At 58.7% G+C, this 19,576-nt stretch overlaps 1 protein-coding gene across 1 annotated transcript in view; it reads right to left on the bottom strand.

Moving 5' to 3' along the window:
• PAPLN (papilin, proteoglycan like sulfated glycoprotein) overlaps nt 1–19,058 on the bottom strand; it is a 28,875-nt gene extending 9,817 nt beyond the window's left edge. Inside the window, exons 1-21 of the mRNA XM_080809645.1 lie at nt 18,996–19,058; nt 17,292–17,407; nt 16,406–16,466; nt 15,957–16,059; nt 13,848–13,978; nt 12,974–13,097; nt 12,525–12,605; nt 12,267–12,439; nt 12,031–12,154; nt 11,505–11,631; nt 11,056–11,121; nt 10,313–10,520; nt 9,558–9,740; nt 9,200–9,341; nt 4,609–4,689; nt 4,199–4,448; nt 3,198–3,318; nt 2,716–2,854; nt 1,252–1,693; nt 377–517; nt 110–234 (exon numbers count right to left, since the gene is read on the bottom strand). Of these exons, the coding sequence (XP_080665771.1) occupies nt 110–234; nt 377–517; nt 1,252–1,693; nt 2,716–2,854; nt 3,198–3,318; nt 4,199–4,448; nt 4,609–4,689; nt 9,200–9,341; nt 9,558–9,740; nt 10,313–10,520; nt 11,056–11,121; nt 11,505–11,631; nt 12,031–12,154; nt 12,267–12,439; nt 12,525–12,605; nt 12,974–13,097; nt 13,848–13,978; nt 15,957–16,059; nt 16,406–16,466; nt 17,292–17,407; nt 18,996–19,049 (2,992 nt within the window). The 5' untranslated portion in view covers nt 19,050–19,058. The remainder of the gene's footprint in view (nt 1–109; nt 235–376; nt 518–1,251; nt 1,694–2,715; nt 2,855–3,197; nt 3,319–4,198; nt 4,449–4,608; nt 4,690–9,199; nt 9,342–9,557; nt 9,741–10,312; nt 10,521–11,055; nt 11,122–11,504; nt 11,632–12,030; nt 12,155–12,266; nt 12,440–12,524; nt 12,606–12,973; nt 13,098–13,847; nt 13,979–15,956; nt 16,060–16,405; nt 16,467–17,291; nt 17,408–18,995) is intronic.
• Between the last annotated feature and the right edge of the window lie 518 nt (nt 19,059–19,576).

Raw genomic sequence — 19,576 nt, forward strand, 5'->3', positions numbered from 1 at the left:
CCAGCTCCAGCGCGGGCGCACCCTGGCTCAGGCCCCCCCAGCCACGGCCTCCCGCCTGGGGCCCGTGGGAATCCCCTGCGGGGGGTGGGGGTGGTGGCGCAGGACAGACCTATGACACGAAGCTGGATCTTCTGAGAGTCACCACCCTGCCTGCTGCCACCACAGCTGTAGATACCAGCGTCCTCTGCCCGCAGGGGACTGATGACCAGGGAGCCATCAGGCTGCAGCTTGTGCCTGAGTGAGGAGGTGGGGGACTGAGCTCTGGCTTCTGACAACAACGAGCCCAGCCCGCCTGAGGCCCTCACACTCCTACCGGAGGGGGCTGGAGCCCAGCTTGCACCCTCCCAGGGGACATCGGGGGCTGCCACACACATACCTGTCGGAGGAGACGGGCTGCCCGTCTTTCTGCCACCGGCCATGGGGCTCCAGGGAAGTGTCATCATCTTGGCAGACGAGCTGCACCAACTGCCCCGGGGCCGCCTGTACCAGGGATGGCTCCTGGCGGGCCAAGCTGACCCTGGTGGGGTGAGGACCTGTGCTGCTGGCTTCAGTGTGGAACCGGGGACTCCCCTCCATCAGTGTCGCACCCCAGAGGCTTGGCATCCATCCTGTCTCCGGCACTGTCGGGCTCAGGGGATCCCCCGGGAGGCCAAGCTCCAGAAGCCAGTGGCCTCGGGAATGCCCCCTCTCCATCCGCCCCCCATGTCCTTGGACGTTGCTACCTCAGCCTGGTCCTGTGACAGCTGCAGGGTGGGCGCAGAGCCCAGGGCATGGAGGGGCCCGGAGAGATCCCTCACGCCAGGTCCACGTGGGGAACTAAACGACATGCTTGACCCCTTTGGAATGTAAAGTTTTACTTATTTGGTTTTTACTCTCCCCAAAGCTCTCATGACACAGTCCCAAGACTGGAACCCACACTAAATCTGAGAGAACATCGCCATTTCCCATGTCAGGAAACGGGGGCTTAGAGAAGTTGGAGGACTCGCCGGAGGTCCTGACGCCTGCAAGCTTTTCCGACTACGCAGGCCTGCGGTGTACGAGCGAGGTCTGACCGAGACGGCACCACCATCTGCTGGCAAGTCTGTCTCCAAAGGCAACGACAGGGACGAGACCCTCCCCACAGGGCTGTTAGGAGGACGTGAGGTGAGGGATGGGGGAGGGGGGCACTGCTGACCTCAGGGTGTTAGCTCCCACAGGTGCAGCCCCTGGCGGGGGTGGCAGGGGGGTGGCGGGGGTGGGGAGGGACCTCACCTGTAGGAAGAGCTGCGGGAAGGTGGCGCTGGTCGCCCGGCATCTCCGCCCAGGCCAGGGGCGCTGGGCCCCAGCTCCCCGCGCCAGGGCCGCTCTCCAAAGGCCTGCGCATGGGACTCCTCCCTCGGCCCAGGCTCTCGGTCTCGCCACGAGAGGCCACCGGAAGGCAAGGGCTTCGTCTGGACCGTGGCCCCCGTCCTCTGCCATCTGGCTTCTTGCTGGCCTCCGGGACCGCCGCCGCCACCACCTCCGCGGGCCCCGGCGGGAGGCCCCCGGCAGCTGCTCACGCACTCCTCCTCGGAGGCGAAGTTATTGCCGTTGCCGTGGCACCCGCCGTACCAGAACCGGTTACACCGGCCCACAGAGGGGACGAAGTACCAGCGGGCCGCCCAGTCCACGCAGGAGCCGTGGGCGCTGGGCAGCAGGCACCGCACAGGGTAGGCTGAGGGGCCAGAAGGATGAGTGTCACCAGGCGGCGGAGGCGGCCCAGCAGAGCCCCGCCCACAAGGGCCCCCCATCCCCTCTGCCTCGGACTTCTGAGCCAGGCCCTTCCCAGCTCACGGAACATGGCTACGCCCCTGCCCGGGCCCCTCAGCTGGCCCTGGGGGCAGAGTCTGATCACGGCCCAGACCTACTGGGCTCCACCCACAGAACTAGAGCCCTCCAGAAGGTCAGGGCCGTGAGCAACCTGGACTGGCCCCCTCATGCCCCTCACCTCCCCATGCCTGACCCAGGGCACCAGAGCACATGCACCGAGCAGCCCAAGGGCTTGGCCCTGATGTGCTTAGCTCACGAGGAGAACCCAGCCCCCAGCTCCCAGAAACATCTGTGAAGACGCCCAGTGCGGGCCCACCTTTGCTCCTGAACCCCTCACTGGCCTCGAACCCACTGCAGCTGCCCCCACCTGCCTGCTTCAACCGCCCGCCTCCCCAGCAGAGCCCACTCCGCATCTCTGCGTGACCATGGCTGGCCCCTGCTTGAAGCCCACCCAGGGGCCCAGCCTCCTGCAGACCCTGCAGGGTCCCCGTGACACTCCCTAGCAGTGCCGCCCACACAGTCCGTGGTCCAGCCTCAGTGACCTCCCTCCAGGGCTCATCCCAGGCCGGGTGGGGACACCCCTGTCCAACCTGGCACTGACCACCATTCCACCCCTGCCTCTAGAGGGGGCGGAGCCCCACGGGGCAGGGGCAGGGAGAGGACGAGCCTCCTCCTCTTTGGGGGCCCTGCCTACAGCTCTCCCCGACTCTCACAAGCTCGCAGGTGGTCTCAAGGGCAAACTGTTGGCAACAAGGACAACGTGGCACTGTTCTCGGACCCGGCACCTAGTAAGTGATCAGCAACTATCTGAAGGAATGAATGAATCCCTGAACTAGTAGGAAGCTCCAGGTGGGGCTCTGCGGAGGTGTGGGGGCCGAGGCGGACCAGAGCCTGCTCACCAGGAAGAATGGGGGGACACCCACTCACCGTAGCTGGGCTGGCCCACGCAGCCTTCCCCAAGAGGGCCGGCAGCAGAGGCCACGTTGTCATAGCAACAGCCAAACTGGGAGCCCCGGCACTCACTGGGCTCATTCTGCTGAGCCTGGGGCTGGTGGGTCTTGGGGGCCTGGGGAGGAAGCCTAGAGTTGGGATGTTGGGATGTCCCTGGCTCTTGCTAGGGACGCTAGGCTGCCTGGGGAAGGATGACAGGAAGAGAGAGGGACAGAATTATTAGCCCTTGACGCAGAGCCTCAGGGGAGAGGAGAGGCCAGGGGAAGGTCAGATAAAGGCGCGCGCGCGCACACACACACACACACTCCAGCCCAGGCCCATCTCGGAGGCCCTGTCGGCCAGCAGCCTTCAGGGACCTCCTTTCTCCAAAGCCCAAGTTACAGAGAGCCTGGATCACAGTGGCCCTGAGCAGGCTTAGGGGCTGGATCCCAGCCCCCTCGTGTGAACCAGACACTTACCGAAGAAGCCACCGCTCTTGACCCCGGCCTTCTCCCGGTGTTGTCACTGCTATAAGACCCTGCGCAGCCCGCGTACTGGGGCCCCTCAGCCACAGACACCCCATCAGGGCAGCACCCGTACCTAGAGAGGCATCACACAGTCGTCTCCTCACCACCCACCCCTGGTCCCCAACCCTTCCAGGGCCCCAAGCGACCAGCGTCCCAGGACCCAGGCTCTGAGGCTCCCCGTGCTGGGGGCTGAGCGGTCAAGGACCCGAGCAGGAGACAGCATGTCCCCGCACACGGAGCAGACCATTCTGCTTGCCGAGGCTCTGCCACGTCCGCCAACCACCCGGCAGCTGCCTGGGAGGCGGCAGGAACTGAGCAGGCAGAGCCGTCGTCCTGATACCGGACAGACGTGTCCTCAACTCCAACCTCACCCCTGAAAATAGAGGCGGAAACTCCCTAGGCCTGCCCACAGAGCAAGTACCCGGGGAGGTTTTACAAGATCACAGCAGACGGAGCCCACCACTTGCTTCAGCACCACCGGCCAGGAGTGGGAGCGGAAGGTGAAGGAGAAACGTGTCGGAGCACCTTCCGGGCTCAGGACCCGCCGGTGGCTGTCACTGTCCCCACCTCTCAGCAGAGGAAGCCAAGATCAGAGAAGTTAAGGAACTTGCCCCATCACCAGAACACGGCTGGTAAGTGGCTGAGCCGGGGATCCCGCCCTGCCCCCAGGCTGCTGGCCCCAAAGTCTGGGCTCTCAGCACCCCACGCCCCAAGAGACTGGCAGACTGGTTTGGATCTGAACGCTAGAATTCTATCCCAAGGGCCTTCCCAGAGCTCAGGCCGACTTCTGTAGTGAGAGCAGAGATTTTTACCCCCACTCTGCACATTAGGAAGATCAGTGACAGGAAGATGAGTCCCCAAGAGGCACAAGCAGGGCAGCAGGGAGACACCTGGAGAGTCCCATTCGGAGCTCTGCAAACCGCCTCCCCAGCCGACTAGGAAGAGGTCCCTACCTGCTCTGCTGACATGAGGCTCCCGGGCAGCCCTGCCACTGTGGCCCAAGAGACGCAGTGTGGCCATCAGGACAGCACCCGTAGGGGCTGTGTCTGCAGTCTCGGGGTGCCAAGCCAGATCGTGGCGGCTGCTGGTGCGGGGACTGTGGCAGAGAGGGAGCTAGGCCTGGTAGGTGGAGGCCCTGGGCTCCGCTGGGATTACCCTGCACTAAGGTTTGCTCCTGGGGGAGCCACCACTGGTCTCTGGAATCTAGAAGGAAGAAGGAAAAGATGCATGAGGTCTCCACCTGGCTGCTCACCTGCATCTGTCCACACCTGACCTGCCTTCTCCATCCCCCCTAAACCACCTGCCCCACCTTCAACCTCCAGCTCCGGGGCTCTGGGCTGGGGGCGTCCACTGAGCTACTCACCTGGGTTGGCGGCCACCTGAGGTCCCAAAGACATCCGGGGATCCCTGGGGCCAGCGAGCACGTCCTCCACACTGGGGACTTCTGCAGGGAGCAAGCAGTCAGGCCTGAGCAGTGGCCACCTCATCCTCCATGTGCCCCCACCCCACTGCTCAGGCAGGGCCTGGGGCCCCCGGGACAGCAGAAGTGAGAACGAGCAGACCTGTGATTCCCTAAAAAACCCTTCCCAAGTTTCAAGAGTCTTTAGTTACTTAAAAAAGCTTAAAGAAAATTCAGCAAAAAGAAAAGCCAAATATAAAATTTGTATCTATGTTTGATCCCAACTACATAAAACAAGAGATGATATGTATAGATTGAATTGATGAAAAGACAAGCCATCCAGTTAAAGAAATGGGCGAAGTGGAGTGCCTGGCTGGCTCAGTCAGGAAAGCATGTGACTCTTGATCTTGGAGTCATGAGTTTGAGCCCCATGCTGGGTGTAGAGATTACTTAAAAATCTTTTAAAAAATAAAATAAAGGGGCACCTGGGTGGCTCAGTGGGTTAAAGCCTCTGCCTTCGGCTCAGGTCATGGTCCCAGGGTCCTGGGATGGAGCCCCGCATCGGGCACTCTGCTCAGCAGGGAGCCTGCTTCCTCCTCTCTCTCTCTCTACCTGCCTCTCTGCCTACTTGTGATCTCTGTCTGTCAAATAAATAAATAAATAAAAACTTTTAAAAACTACTGACCTAAAAAAAAAAAACACATATAACAAAACAGTCATTGTAGAATTTAGGTGTGGATACGTGGTTGCTTACTACGCAGTTCTTCAACTGTTCTGTATGTTCAAGATTTTTCACCATCCCGCCTCAAAATATTAAAAGTAGAATTACCACATAACACCATGATTCCACTACTGTTTACCCAAAGAATACAAGAACACTAATTCAAGAAAATATGTGCACCTCTATGTCCATAGCAGCTTTATGTACAATAGGCAAGATATGGAAGCAGCCTAAGTGTCTATCTATAGATGAATGGATAAAGACAAAGTGGTGTGTGTAAACACACACACACACACACACCCACACCCCACAGAGGAATATTACTCAGCCATGAAAAAGAATGAAATCTTGCCATTTGCAACACAGACAGATCTAGAGGGTTTCATACCAAGCCAACTGAGTCAAAGACAAACACTGAATGAGTTCACTCATATGTGGGATATAAGAAACAAACCCGGGGCTCAGGTCATGGTCTCAGGGTCCTGGGATCAAGACCCGCGTCGGGCTCTCTGCTCGGCAGGGAGCCTGCTTCTCCCTCTCTCTCTGCCTGCCTCTCTGCCTACTTGTGATCTCTCTCTGTCAAATAAATAAATAAAATCTTTTTAAAAAAGAAAGAAAGAAAAGAAACAAACCCAACAGAGAAAAAAGAGAAACAACAACCAGACTCTCACAGACTCTCAGCTATAGAGAACACACTGGTGGTTACCAGAGGGGCGCTGGGTGGGAGGATGGCTGAAGGGGATTAAGATCTGCTTGTCATGATGAGCCCTGAGTATAGAATCGCTGAATCACTATATTGTAATCTGCAATTAATGTGACACTGTTTAATCCCAGTGCAGTTAGCACAAACAAACAGGCCTGTCTTCTCAGTTTGGGGAATCAGATTAGGGGCTGCTCAGAAATGTGAAAAAAAAATTTTTTCGCCATCTTATTGTCCAACTTGGTAAGCTTACTAAAAATCATGAGTTACCATTAGAATAGGTGAATTTTATGGTCTATGATATTTAACCACTTCAAAGTTACTAAAAGGATTTTTCATCATAAAATGGAGAAAAAAATGCAAAAGACTAAATACAGACGACAGGAATTTTTATAATGATGTATTAACAGGCCATGCCCCAAAATGCTCACAGTTCCAAACGGGGGGGGGGGGGGACGGGGGAGGCAGCGGGTGGCAGGGGCGTCCCTTCCTTCTATTTGTTAACGCATTTCAAATTTTCCACAGTGAGCACACTACTACATAATGGAGGAAAGCTATATAAAAGAAGTGAAGGGGCGCCTGGGTGGCTCAGTGGGTGAAGCGTCTGCCTTCAGCTCAAGTCATGATCTCGGGGTCCTGGGATCGAGTCCCGCATCGGGCTCCCTGCTCAGCGGGGAGTCTGCTTCTCCGTCTCCCTCTGCACCCCCCTCCCCCCCACTGATGCTTTCTCATGTGCTCTCTCAAATAAATTTAAAAATTCCATCCCCCTCCGGACTACATCTTACCAGTCCCCAGGGAATATTTTAAAAATACTTTAGGGTTGGAAAAGTCTAGTAGATAAACGGTAAAATCTGTTTTCATTTCACTGCCTCTCCGGCCCAGGCTGAACCTTGGGACAAGGCGGAGGCCCACTCCCTCCCCTGTTCCGCCATGTCCTGCCCGCACGGCCCACCTCCGTGCTGCAATCCCAGTCCCCAGCAGCCTGGGAATATGCTCCTTAGCTTCCCCTCGTGGAAATCTTCCTTTCCACCTTCTCGGGCTTCGAATCCTGCTCCGCTTCCCACGTACCCTCTGGGCACCAGGGTCTGCTGGGCGAGTGCCTGGCCCTTCGTTTTCATGGCTTTTGGGGGGCCCTTGGATTTCTGCAGCCCTGCTCCCCAGCAGGCTCCCGCTCCAACTGCCTCCCCTTCAGTCTGGTGCTCAGGCCTGTCTGTCCTCCTCAAGACCTTTTTCACCCTGTCACTGTTGAACTCCAAAGCTTTCAGTGGCTCCCTGGGCCTATCAGACAATTTGATCTGCAGCCCAGCCTGAGGTCTCCAGCCCTAAGAGCACCAGCCCCTGGACAGAACTCCGGCCACCACCCCCACATCCTGGCTGAGGGCGGGTTTGGGGGTCTCTGCTGGCCTCAGTCAGAGCAACTGAGTACTTGAGATGTGACCAGAGTGATGGAGAAACCACGTTTTACATTTATTCTCACTAGAATTAATTTAATTTTAAACTTAAAAACTGACGATTCAATTACTAGAAGATGCTTCAGTAGGTTGGGAACAACTTGGGTGTGTGAATCTACTTTTCCAAAAGCACATCCTATAAAATCTAAATATAGATCAAGTATGCCGCTGATGCTCTGAATATATTCGATTCAGATTTTTTTTTAATCTTGTGAAAAAAGAATATAAAATAGCCTATTTTATAATTTTTATACTGATTACATGTTAAAAATATTTAAGGTTAAATCAAACATTATTTAAATTTAAAAAACAATCTCTACACCTGACGTGGGGCTCAAACTCACCACCCCAAGATGAAGAGTTGCACGCTCTTCTGACTGAACCAGCCAGGCGGCCCCTTAAATGTAATTCTTTTCTTTTCTTTTTTCTTTCTTTCTTTCTTTTTTTTTTTTTTTAATTTTATTTATTTATTTGACAGATGGAGATCACAGAGAGGCAGGCAGAGAGAGAGGAGGAAGCAGGCTCCCTGCTGAGCAGAGAGCCCGATGCGGGGCTCGATCCCAGGACCCTGGGATCATGACCTGAGCCGAAGGCAGAGGCTTTAACCCACTGAGCCACCCAGGCGCCCCTTTCTTTCTTTCTTTTTAAAAGTAGTCTCCACACTCAGCACAGAGCCCAACTCTGGGCTTGAACTCAGGACCCTGAAACCAAGACCCGAGTTGAGATCAAGACTCAGATGCCTCACTGGCTGAGCCACCCCGGAACCCTAGAAACCACCTAAATTCTAACTTCCTGTCCATCATGGACTTCTGTAGAGAAATCATGGGGCTAGAGAATGTTCACACACCAAGTGGCTTTAAGGGGAAAAAGCACATATGAAACCCCGCTCACATGCCCCAGCAGCACGCTAACGAATGATCCCCCTAAAGCAGGGATCGGGGCCATTTCACTTGTCTCTATGCTGCTTTCCTAATTTCTCAAAATTTTCCACAATAAACCTAGACTATTTTATTAAAAATAGCCACTAAGTTTATTTTACAATTCAGTCTGGCCTGAAAAGCACTATTAACCCCATTGTACGGATGGGCAAACCAACAATCAGGGAGGAGAGGCGCTTGCCGCGGGGCCACACCGCTGGTCAGCAATGGAGTAGAGATTTAAACTTAGGTTCGCTGTCAAGTCCAAGGCCCCTGGTTCTTAGCCACCACGCCCTGTGCTTCCCTTGGAGCTTCACCAGCTTGGCTCAAGGGGGCCCCCAGCAGGAGCACATCCGGGTCAGACACACCTCCCTGTGGTAGCGGGAGGCCACCATCCCCACTCGCCCCCCCAGCTGAGCCCCATCCCATGTTTTTCCTCAATATCAAAACCTCACACCAAGCAAGTACTGGCCTTTGGGCCCTTCCCCCTGCAGCTCCTCGGGCCTGGGGCGCCTTCTTGCCAGTGGGGATGGGGGTGAGGACAAGGGGAAGACAAGGACAGGAGCGGTGCGTACTCACTCGCTCAGTCATTCGGTGAACGTTTACTGAATACCCCGCTCGTGCTAAGTTCTGGGGGGCCAGGGGGGTATCGACAGCAAGGAGGAAGTCAAGGACCTGGCCCTCCAGGAGCCGCTAGCTAGGAGGCCAGACAAGCCAGGCACGATGGCCGTGGCATGGGGAGACTGGCCGGCGCCCCTGCTCTTACCTGGATGCAGATGGCAGGGCTGTGTGTTACAGGGCTCGGCCTCCCTGGGCTTGGACAGCTGCAGGCTCCCACAGTGGCCGGGAGGCCCGAGGGCACAGATGACCTGGCGTCTCCGGGTCCCCGTGCTGCAGCTCTTGGAACACTGGGGCCCACGGGGTGGGTGTGGGAAGAAAGGACAGGCTCAGAAAAGGAGCGAGACCCCGGGGTTGAGGGTCCCCCCAAGGAAGAGAGGGAGGGGGAAGATGCCTGGGGAGACAGGCCAGACCCAGGGAAGGTCACGTGTCCAGCCACCTGTCAGAGACCCAAGGGACCAGGACTGGGTGGCAGGGAGGAGGCGGGGGAAGAGGCAAGCACTCACCAGACCCCAGGCGCCCACACGCCAGGCCTGGTCATGGATGGGGGGACAGTCTTCATGCACACAAGGCTCCGTGACGGGGGGGCGGTCCTCCGCGGGGCATGCTGCGGCGTGGAGCAGAGACCCCTCATCACTGCGGCAGGTGACGCTCCGCCTCCGGACCCCGGTGCCACAGCTGACAGAGCACTACAAGGACCGGGCTGTCGGCGGGAGCTTGCTTGTCTTCCCCCGCCCAGAGGGGCCATGCCAGGTCAGACAGCCGGGCCCCCCCACCCACCCCCGGCCCACGTCCAGCTCCCGGGCTCAGAGAAGCTGAACCCCTCTTCTGAGGTCACATAGCCTACACCACGCCTGCTGTCACCAAGCTTAGGGACATTTTCCACATTCCCCTGTTTGAGACTTGAACATATGTAGGTGCTGGAAGCAGAGACCAGCAGCCCCAGTCAGTGCCAGCTCCTCCCTCACCACCACCACCACCTCCACCCCACCCCCCCGCAGCAAGGTGCCCGGCTGCTTCTTCGTGGCAAGACAAAGTCTATCCCACCCTGCCCAGGATCCTGGAGAAGGAAGGAGAGTCCAAACACCTGCTCCTAGTCCCAGCCCTGGCAACAGCTTCCAAGACCACCTAGCCGGTCACTTTACCTCCCAGGATCTATCTCCCTAGCGGAGGCCAAGCCTCCCTGCCCAGCTCTGCTGCGGCCCCAGCCCACAGACCCAGTGCCCGATTAGGTCCCCACCCCGCCGGGCAGAGGTCTCACCTCTCCCCAGGGCTCCGCTCTCCAGGCTGCACAGCGCTGCAGGTTGCAAGCCCGGGTGGCAGGGGGCTTCCCAGGCTGGCCTGCACACTCCGCCTCCCCGGTGGCCTCCTGGCTGCCTGCCCCGTCAGATGAGACGCAGTAGACAGAGCGGGACTGGGAGCCACCGCCACAGGAGGCCGAGCAGGGCGACCAGGGCCCCGTCTTCCAGCTGGTGGGGAGCAGGAATCCGGTAAGGCTGGCCCAGCAGCAGGGGCTGGAGTCCAGGCCCGAGGGAGCACCAGCTGTCACACACAGGAGTGCACTGGGGATCCCCCAGCCTGCCCCATGCTAACATCTGGGCCTGCACAGGTGCGGGGATAGAAAGTTCTGCATAAAAAGCCAAGCGTCCACTCTGCCTGCCATCTCTCGCCACCGAGCACTGGTCCCTACAACACAGAGCCTGGCTGCCCCCCTCTTAGCTTTCCTGTCCTCCCGTATCCCTGTATCCCCTGTCCTCCTCACCAGGGACCTGTCATCTCCAGCCAGACTCCATTGACTCTGTGTCTGCTCTTGTTGGGAGCATCTCCCAGAGGGGCCATGCTCACCCAGCGGGGAGTGGCCCTGGGGCACGGGAGGAAAGGACAGCCCCAGCGGCACCGTGCAAAGCCAAGCCCACCACCATCCTGCAAGGCCAGCTGCCACCGAGGCCATGAGGGCGGAAGGACTGCACCAGCCCAGCAGGGAACCTGCGACCTGCAGATTACCTGTTCCTGCGTGCACGCTGGGCCCCAGCAAGGTGCCACGCTCTGGGCCGGTGCAGGTAAGAGGTCCTTCGTGCATGAACAAAGGCATTGCTGATGCCCACAGGCCCCCCTGGCCCAGTCCCTGGCCCACTTCCTGGCATCTGTCGAGCCAAGTCCCCTGCCGGCTCGGACAGGGCCTCCAGTACCTTCCCCCACTCGCCCACCACCAGCCTGGATGCTCTGGGCCCTGTGTGGGCACACATGTGTGGACAGAATAGCCCCGGATCTCACGCTCATGGGCCCCTCTGCTGCTTCCCGCAGTGACAGCCGCCTCCTCCCCACTCTGCCCCAGCTGTAGGGAGCCCTGGACACCCACATGTTTGCTCAACACCTAGAGTAGCCTAGAGACCCCAGTGCCTTCCCACCCAAGTGCTTGGGCCCCACCGTGGGGGCGCTGGCAAGGGCCTCACCGCTTGGTCTGTGGGCAGGGGTGAGTGCTGCAGGGGCGGCGGTCAGCCGGCCGCAGCTGATGCTGGCACATGTGGTCAGCGTAGACCTCGTTGTCAGTGGTGCAGAACACCGGGCGGGACTGGTGACCTGCAGAGGCCCGGCCATCAAGGGCAGGGGATCAGTCAACAGTCACCAAAAGCAATCTCTGGGCTGGGCACTGTCCTGCATGCATTCCAAGCGTCATCTTGATCAAGCCTCAGATGACCTCCTGGGATAAATGCCATCATCATCCCCAATTTACAGAGGAGGAAACTGAGGCTTGAAAGGTGTTATGTGCAGGTGCTGGTGCCCCGCTCTAACCCCTGGTCATCCACTCAGGGCTGGGCCTCTGCTGCCCAAGGAATACAGTGTCCTCCCAGATGCCACCACCTCCGGGAAGCCTTCTCTGGTTCTCTGAGCTTGGAGGGTTGGTAGGGGGGGACCCTTCGTTGATTCCCTGAGCCCTGGGTTCCCCCACGTGGCTCCCAGGACATGCAGATGGCTCACCTCCCCCGCACTCGGCACTGCAGTCACTCCATGAGCCGTGGCTCCAGCGGAAGCCGGACCGGGAGCCGCCCAGGGGCAGGTGGTACTCATAGCGCACACCGGGGTTGGGTTCCTGGCTGAGGAGCTGTGCGGGAGGGTCCTCGCTGAGGCTGGCCCCCCCGGGGAACTCGCCCCCCGGGGACCCGCCCCCCTCGGCCTGGCCTCCCGAGTGCCCCTGCTGCCCGCCAGCCCCTCACCTCGATGACCAGGGGCTCGGAGGTGGGGCCACGAGCGAGGAGCCGCTCGGGGGCCAGGTCCCCCTCGGCCCCACGCTCGTAGTGCAGGATGGTGCTGGCCGCAGGCAGGGCCCAGGTGTCCCCGATGGTCCAGTGCCCGTTGAGGAAGTATTCTCCCCGCACGCTCTTCACCGCTGCGCACGCGTGAGCCCCAGGTCAGCTGCCGCAGTGGGACCCACTGCTCGGCCACCGCCCAGACTCACCCCAGCCCGCACTCACCCAGGAAATTCCTGCTGGCCGCCACCTCCTCCACGCGGATGCTGGTGGCCCCCGCGGGAATGATGAGGATCTGGTTGTAGCCTGCAGGGGCAGAGACACTCTGGGACCATCCACGCCCCTGGCAGCACAGCCAGGGTCAGGGACAGTGGCAGGTCTGACAGGGAAGGGGGAGGGGACAGCTGGGGGCCAGGGAGAAGGGGTGAGGAGGGGGACCTAGCCGTTGGCAGTGTGAGCTTACACTGGGTGAGGAGGCAGAGGTCCTTACTAGCCCAAGCCCACAGGCTCCAGGGAAAGGCTTGGACCTCCACCCTGAGGCATGACCTGAGGGCCAGATCAGACGCCCGCAGGGCCACCAGGGTGACTCAGATGGCGGAAGTCAGGCAAGGAAGGGACAGGTGACAGACTCTCGCCTCAACTGCCTGTGGGTCCCCGCCCCCGACAACCCCCACCTCTGCTGAGGTCATTGGCATCAAAGGTGCCTGTGATGGGGTAGCAGGTCCTGCCGTCACCCCCACACTGCAGACACTTGTCCTCCTCCTTTGAGGAGTCGAGGTTGTAGTCACAGCCCACGACCTACCAGGCAGAGATGAGGAGGAGAAGAAAGACCCCAGAGGTCATGGACAGACGAGGATTTGAACCCAGATCACAGCTCTGATGGGGGGGGCAGTAGCTATTCATCGCCCACTAAGGCCGAGTGATCTGGCCTGTGGCTGACAGTTTACCCCTTCCCCCAGCTCAGCACCCGTCTCCCCTTTTCTGGCAACAATACATTTTCATTTGGGGTCCTCCCCCCCCAGGTTGGACAGACTCCCCAACAGTGAGTGTGGGGTACGTCAGTGGGCTCCACACCATGCTCCAAGCAAGTGGTTCACAGGAATCCCTCCAGCCCAGACAAATCCGGGGCAACTCTGGGTCGCTGGGACCCCTGAGAAGTGGGTGCCCTTTCCAGCCAGAGCTGGGAGCTGCTGATGGCCATCTTCATGCCTCTGTGCGGACCCAGAGGAGAGAAAAGCCCAGAGGTGAGGAGACCTTTCCAGCCCCTGCAGCCAGCCAGCCCAGCTCTGGAGGGCTTTCTTTCCCTTTGTCAGTTTTCATGGGGTTTCTATAACTTGCCACCCAGAGGGGTGCTCCTGTTGGGGTGCCTGGTCGCAAAGGACAAAGGGGAGAAGGTCACAGGGCATCTGTGATGCAAAGACACCTCAAAGCTGCCCGTGAGAAGATATTAAGCTCCTGGAGAGCCTCGCTGGTGCAGGGCAGGGAGACATCCCACAATACGCCCCAGGCCAGCCCGCAGGGGAGGGGGGGGGCAGGAGCACCACGCACCCGGCAGCTGCCATCCACACAGACGTCCCGTGTGCCAGGCTCACAGGGTGTCCCATCCACGACAGCCTCCCTGTGCTTGAAGTAGAAGTTCTCCCCCTTGGGAATGCAGTTCAGCTCACACTTGTTCGGGGCTGAGGCAGACAGAGGGGCAAGCTGAGATCCCAAGCAAGCAGCAAGTCCTCTCCTGGGCACAGTGAAGGGTGGGCGGGGCCAGAAGCACACACATGGGGTGGGGGGGGGCGCGGAGAGAAAGCCCTTGCATGGGCTCTCCCGGTGGGAGAGAATCCCACTCCACCCCACCCCCGCTGAAAACAACGTTCACAAAACCGCAGCCTCCCTGGGGATCTAGTGGAAGAAAAATCCCAGGATAGGGAAAAAGCTAGCCCCTTGGAGAGGTCTGTCGCAGCCTTATAATCAGCCCATGTGTTAACAATCTGCTCCTCTAAGTCAGTTACTCATAGACCAGCAGGCATGTGAGCTGTGCTGTAACGTATTGGACCACACAGTTACGTGGGGAGACGCTTCTCCCACACCATGCAGAATGGGGCTACGTAATAATTACAAATATGTACGTGTATATAGACAGACAGTAATGTGAAAAGGGCTAGATGGAATGCTAGGCCAAATCCTGGGAGAGGCGTGGGGTCAAGGTCACTTAGGAGTTTTCATTTTTAGAGCCATCTAAATATTATATACACATTGTTTAAACAGCCAAAAGTCCTACTAGGAATGCAGTCACCTGCACCACAGAGAAGGCATCCCTCCATGATCCTTTCCTCTGTGTTCTGGTTTTTCTACATGGGTGTATTTAGGGCACCTGGGGGGTGTAGTCGGTTGAGCATCTGACTCGATTTCAGCTCAGGTCATGATCTCAGGTTGTGGGATCAAGCCCCGAGTAGGGTTCCATGCGGGGCATAGCATCTGCTTGGGATTCTCTCTCTCTCCCCCTCTCTCCCTCCCTCTGCTTGCATGGTCGCTCCCTCTCAAATAAATAAATCTTTTATAAAATATGGATGGGGGGGCACCTGGGTGGCTCAGTGGGTTAAGCCTCTGCCCTCGGCTCAGGTCATGATCTCAGGGTACTGGGATGGAGCCCTGCATCAGGCTCTCTGCTCAGCAGGGAGCCTGCTTCCCCTTGTCTCTCCCTGCCTCTCTGCCTCCTTGTGATTTCTTTCTCTGTGTCAAATAAATAAGTAAAATCTTTAAAAACAAAACAAAACAAAACAAAACACATGGATGGCAGTGCCTGGGTGGCTCAGTGGGTTAAGCCTCTGCTTTCAGCTCAGGTCATGATCTCAGTCAGGGTCCTGGGGTCGAGCCCTGCTTCAGGCTCTCTGCTCAGCAGGGAGCCTGCTTCCCCCTCTCTCTCTGCCTGCCTCTCTGCCTACTTGTGATCTGTCAAATACACAAATATTTTTTTTTTAATAAGGATACATTCAAATTATCCAAGAGGGGCAATGAATGCCGCAGACTCCCCTGGGGCCACCCCTCCAGCCAAGACCCCACTCCCCATCCAGCAGCACACACAGAATATAAATGGTCATGCAGCCAGATGCCACACTCTCCAGGAGTCATTGGCAATGAGCAGTGACCAGTCGTACTCAGAAGGAGGAGCCCAAGGAATCTTCTGACACATCTGAAGTGCTTTAGTCACATACACGGGTTTTTTTTTTTAACTATGATGCTCTAAAAATTAACCACCCTCGTCAAAGCCATTCAGAGCAAGCCCGTGGGCCCCAGGGATCCTGAGTAAATGGGCTCTTGCCGTACCAAGCCCCCTGCAGCCCTGACCTTCAGTTGGCCCCCACCTGGCCTGCCGCGACCAGCACCCCTCCTCCCCATGGCCTCTGCAGCATGAGGAACACCTCCGGAGCAGGCCAGAGAGAGCAGGGCTCCAAGTGGCACAGACGCGGCCTGGTGGCCTTGTTTGAAAATGTATAGAAGGATGGAGAGACTCAAAATGACACCGGCCCCCGACCCCGTTGTGTTGCGATGAGCACTGGCTGGGGGGTCCTGTGAGTAACCGCGCAGTGGAAAGTCAGCGTACAGAAGAGATCCGGAGCAGTTGGGTGCGGCAGCGGGGGTGCGGGCGCTGGGACCGCCACTCACCTCCGTAGTACGGCAGCCACTTGTACCACCTTCCCTGGAAGTCCTGGCTGTCGAACTGGGAGCACTGCTCCGCCCGGAAGTCCCTGGCGCCCTCCGGGCAGCTCTGCGGGGGAGGGGGTTGCAGTGGGGAAGGGAGGGATGTGTGGGGCCTTCACAGGGGTCCGCCCACCCCACTGCACCTGGGGTGGTCTGACTCCTGCCACCAACCCTTCCCCCCTCACCCCAGCAGCTCAGGACGGGGTGGGGGGGTGTGTGGGCCCCCAGGCCTCCTGAGTGCTCCCCTGCTGGGGCTTCAGGCTGCTGGAGAGGAGGCGGTCATTTTGGGCGGGAGGGGAGCAAGGGGCTTCCCGCAGCCCAGACTGTGCACCTGCGGGAGGATGCCCGGGGAACTGGGAGGGGAGGAAGGGAGGGGTCCCAGAAGCTGGGGTCTCCACACCTGCAGGCTTTACCTCGGTGTGGCAAGAGCGGTGGCTCCGGGCAGGGCCCACGCAGCTGGAGCCCCCATCTCTCCTGAAGAAGAGAACACCAGGAAGACCTGAACCCCGTGAACCAACACCCGCCCCCAGGCTCTCCTGCAGGTCGCTGAGGGGCAGGGGAGGGGGACCTGCACACACAGATCCCCCCGGGCAGATGCGGTGAGCCCTGTGTCTATACCAGACTAAAGCTAGACTCAGAAGCGTATCCCGGAGGTCCTCTAACTCGGGGCTACCTTGCCTCTTAAAGCAAATTTCCAGAGAAGATCCAACTTTGGCCTTTGGAGAGAAAGTAAGATGTAATATATACCCACCCCCCCTCCAAGGTCATTCTGCCGTTTAGGGAGCACATGACGCCTGGAGTAAGAGTTCGAGGCTCATCCTCCTCCCACGAGGTAATCAGGAAGACCGAGTTCAACCCACTGACAAAGGTCACCCCCACCTTGCTTGTGCCCCAGCCTTCGCTAGCACGTGTCAGAGCGCAGGGCACATAGTAGGGGCTTAAAACTTCCCTTGAAGTGGGAGACGTCTATACTCAACAAAGAGGCCGAAGGTAGAGTAACTCCGCGCGTTAGGAATTGAAGATCGTTCGTTGGTTTGCCAAGAATTTACTGCACCTGCCACATGCCAGATGTAGCACTGGGAGCTAGGGACTCGGGGCTGGGGGCAGCAGGCACAGCTCTAGCTCCCCTGAAACGAGGCTGATTGTCAGAATCAGAGTGTATTCGATTTCAATACTCCAGCCACGCTGCTCCCACCGCAAACCCGCGGCTCCGTGGGTTCTGCCAGTGCCGTGGCAGGACCCAGCTGACCCCTGAGCAGCCTGCCCCCCCTACAGGCTGGCCCCGCCCAGCCCCCCTACCTCTGGGAGAAGCAGGGGCGCTCCCTGACGCTGATGCCCACTCCGCAGGTCCGGCTGCAGGAGCTCCAGGGACCCCAGGGTCCCCAGGTGTCACTCTGCCGCCTCACCTTGGGAGCCTGGAGGAAAAGACACCCTCGGAGGTATGAGTCGGTACTCAGAGGACCCCCTTGGGCCCACCAGAGGGCCCCTACCTAAAAACATCCCCCTATCTCCCCTTGGGAGCCTGGATTCTCTCTTCCAGAGCAAACACCAGGCACCCCAAACACTCAGCACAAGGAGCGGAGAGCCTTACAAACTGCCCTGGCCTCCTGCACCCAGCACCCGTGAGACAGCTAGCCACTTGCTGGGGGGGGGGGGGCGGTACCAGCGGGCAGGAGGGAGGGAGCGAGCCAGCCGGCCAGATTCCCTCCACACGGGCTCTCTGAGGAAAGAAAGCACATTTCCACATTTCGCATCAGGCATGTTTTGTTTCCCCATAATTACCCCAACCATGAGCTGCCGGTGTGGGGCCAGAATGAGCCCCTCCAGGCCACGCTCGCTCCCGCTGGCCGGTCCTGGTCCTCACCTGGCCCTGCTGCTCCCCGAACAAGCCCCCCCCCCACCCCCCGCCGCACCGCACCACAAGGCAACTCAGGGACCCTCTTTCTTGCTGTGCTGTTCCCAGGGCTGCCCTGCGCAGGGGTGGGAGAGGGTGGGAGTGGAGGCCGAGGAAGCCACCGCTGACCAGCCTGGGTTTGCATCTGCTCTTTATGCCTCCCTCACCACTGTCCGCACCCAGAAGGGACCCCGGGGCGGCTCTGCCCCCACCCCAGCCAGAGCCAGTGACAGGAGGCCGCTGAGCTGCGGGAGGAGAGCTCAGCATCCCCCGCCCCCAGCTCACGTGCTGTGGGCAGGAAGAGGTGGGAGGGGGGTCACTCAGGTGTTTCTAAGGCAGAAAGCCCCTAAGAGGACTCAGGGCATTTTGTACCCCTTGATTCATTTCACCTGCAGAGTAACCGGCGGGTCGGTATTACAACCCCCAACCCCATGTGGCTATTTAGGTTCATTAAAATCAAACCACTTAATTCTTCAGTTGCAATAGCCACGATTCCTGGGCTCAGTGGCCATGGAACCAAGTGTCTATAAGGACAGCACAGTTTCAGAACATTTTTTATCATCTCAGAAAGTTCTCTAGGCCTTCCCTGCTCTCTCTAGAGCTAAATCCCTAGTGGGATGAGGGGGACCCACAAGCACAGAGTCAAGCTGAGGGCAGCCCAGTTTGGTCCCACGCAGATGATGGGATGAGCCATCTAGCCTTGCACCTTGGCTGGAGCCAGCACTGCCCCCTCCCCTTCCTTCCACCTTGGAAGACAACACTGGGAGTGGGGAGCCCCGGCATTAGGGTGCACCCAGCACCTTCTGAAGGGGGACGGTGGGGGGAAGTTGCCGGTGCTGCGCCCTGCAGCCGGGAGGGCTGCTCTGGGCCCCTTGGTCAGACAGCTTCAGGTTGCACCCCTTTTTGAAAGAGCTGGGGGTCCCAAGACTTTTCCCCAGCTTCCTGCAGGAGGTCGCGACTGGGAGAGGGGGCTCCAAGCTGTGGCGTCCTAAACCCCAGGGCGTCCTCCCAGCTGAGAGCCTGTGCCCCACCACCCATACCCCCCTCCTCCCCCTGCCTTGCACTCCAGCTGGGGGCCCAGGCAGAGCTGTGAGCAGGGCCGCACTCACCGAGGACCTGGGCGCTGGGGCCAGCAGCAGGGGCACGAGCAGGAGCAGCCGCATCTCTGCCTGCGGGAGAGGGCGGGATTGGAGGGGGGCGGAGCAGGGCCCGGTCCGCGGGTTCGCGGGCAGGGGCGCGTCCCTTCCTCCCCGTTGCCCACAGGTGACTGCAGAGCCACAGAGGACGAGAGGCCGTGGCACTCAGGTGCGGGAGAAGAGGCCCGTCTACTACCGGCTTCTAAATGTTCAAGAGTACCTTCTTTCAGGATTTCAAAGGGGAAAGAAAGAGGGCCATTAAAAACACTTGTTGAAGGACAGGTTCAGAATCAAAGCAATCAGTCTCACCGGTTTTAATTTAGCAAGAGATTCCCTTTTTAAAAAGCCATTATACCTGTTGTTTTTAAACACAATTTTTTAAAATTTGTTATTTTTTAGAAGATTTTATTTAGGGACACCTGGGTGGCTCAGTCATTAAGCGTCTGCCTGTCTGCCTTTGGCTCAAGTGATGATCCCAGGGTTCTGGGATCAAGCTCCATATTGGGCTCCCTGCTCAGCGGGAAGCCTGCTTTCCCTCTCCCACTCCCTCTGCT

This window comes from Martes martes (genome assembly GCF_963455335.1).
Source record: "Martes martes genome assembly, chromosome: 7".
Classification (NCBI taxonomy): Eukaryota; Metazoa; Chordata; class Mammalia; order Carnivora; family Mustelidae; genus Martes; species Martes martes.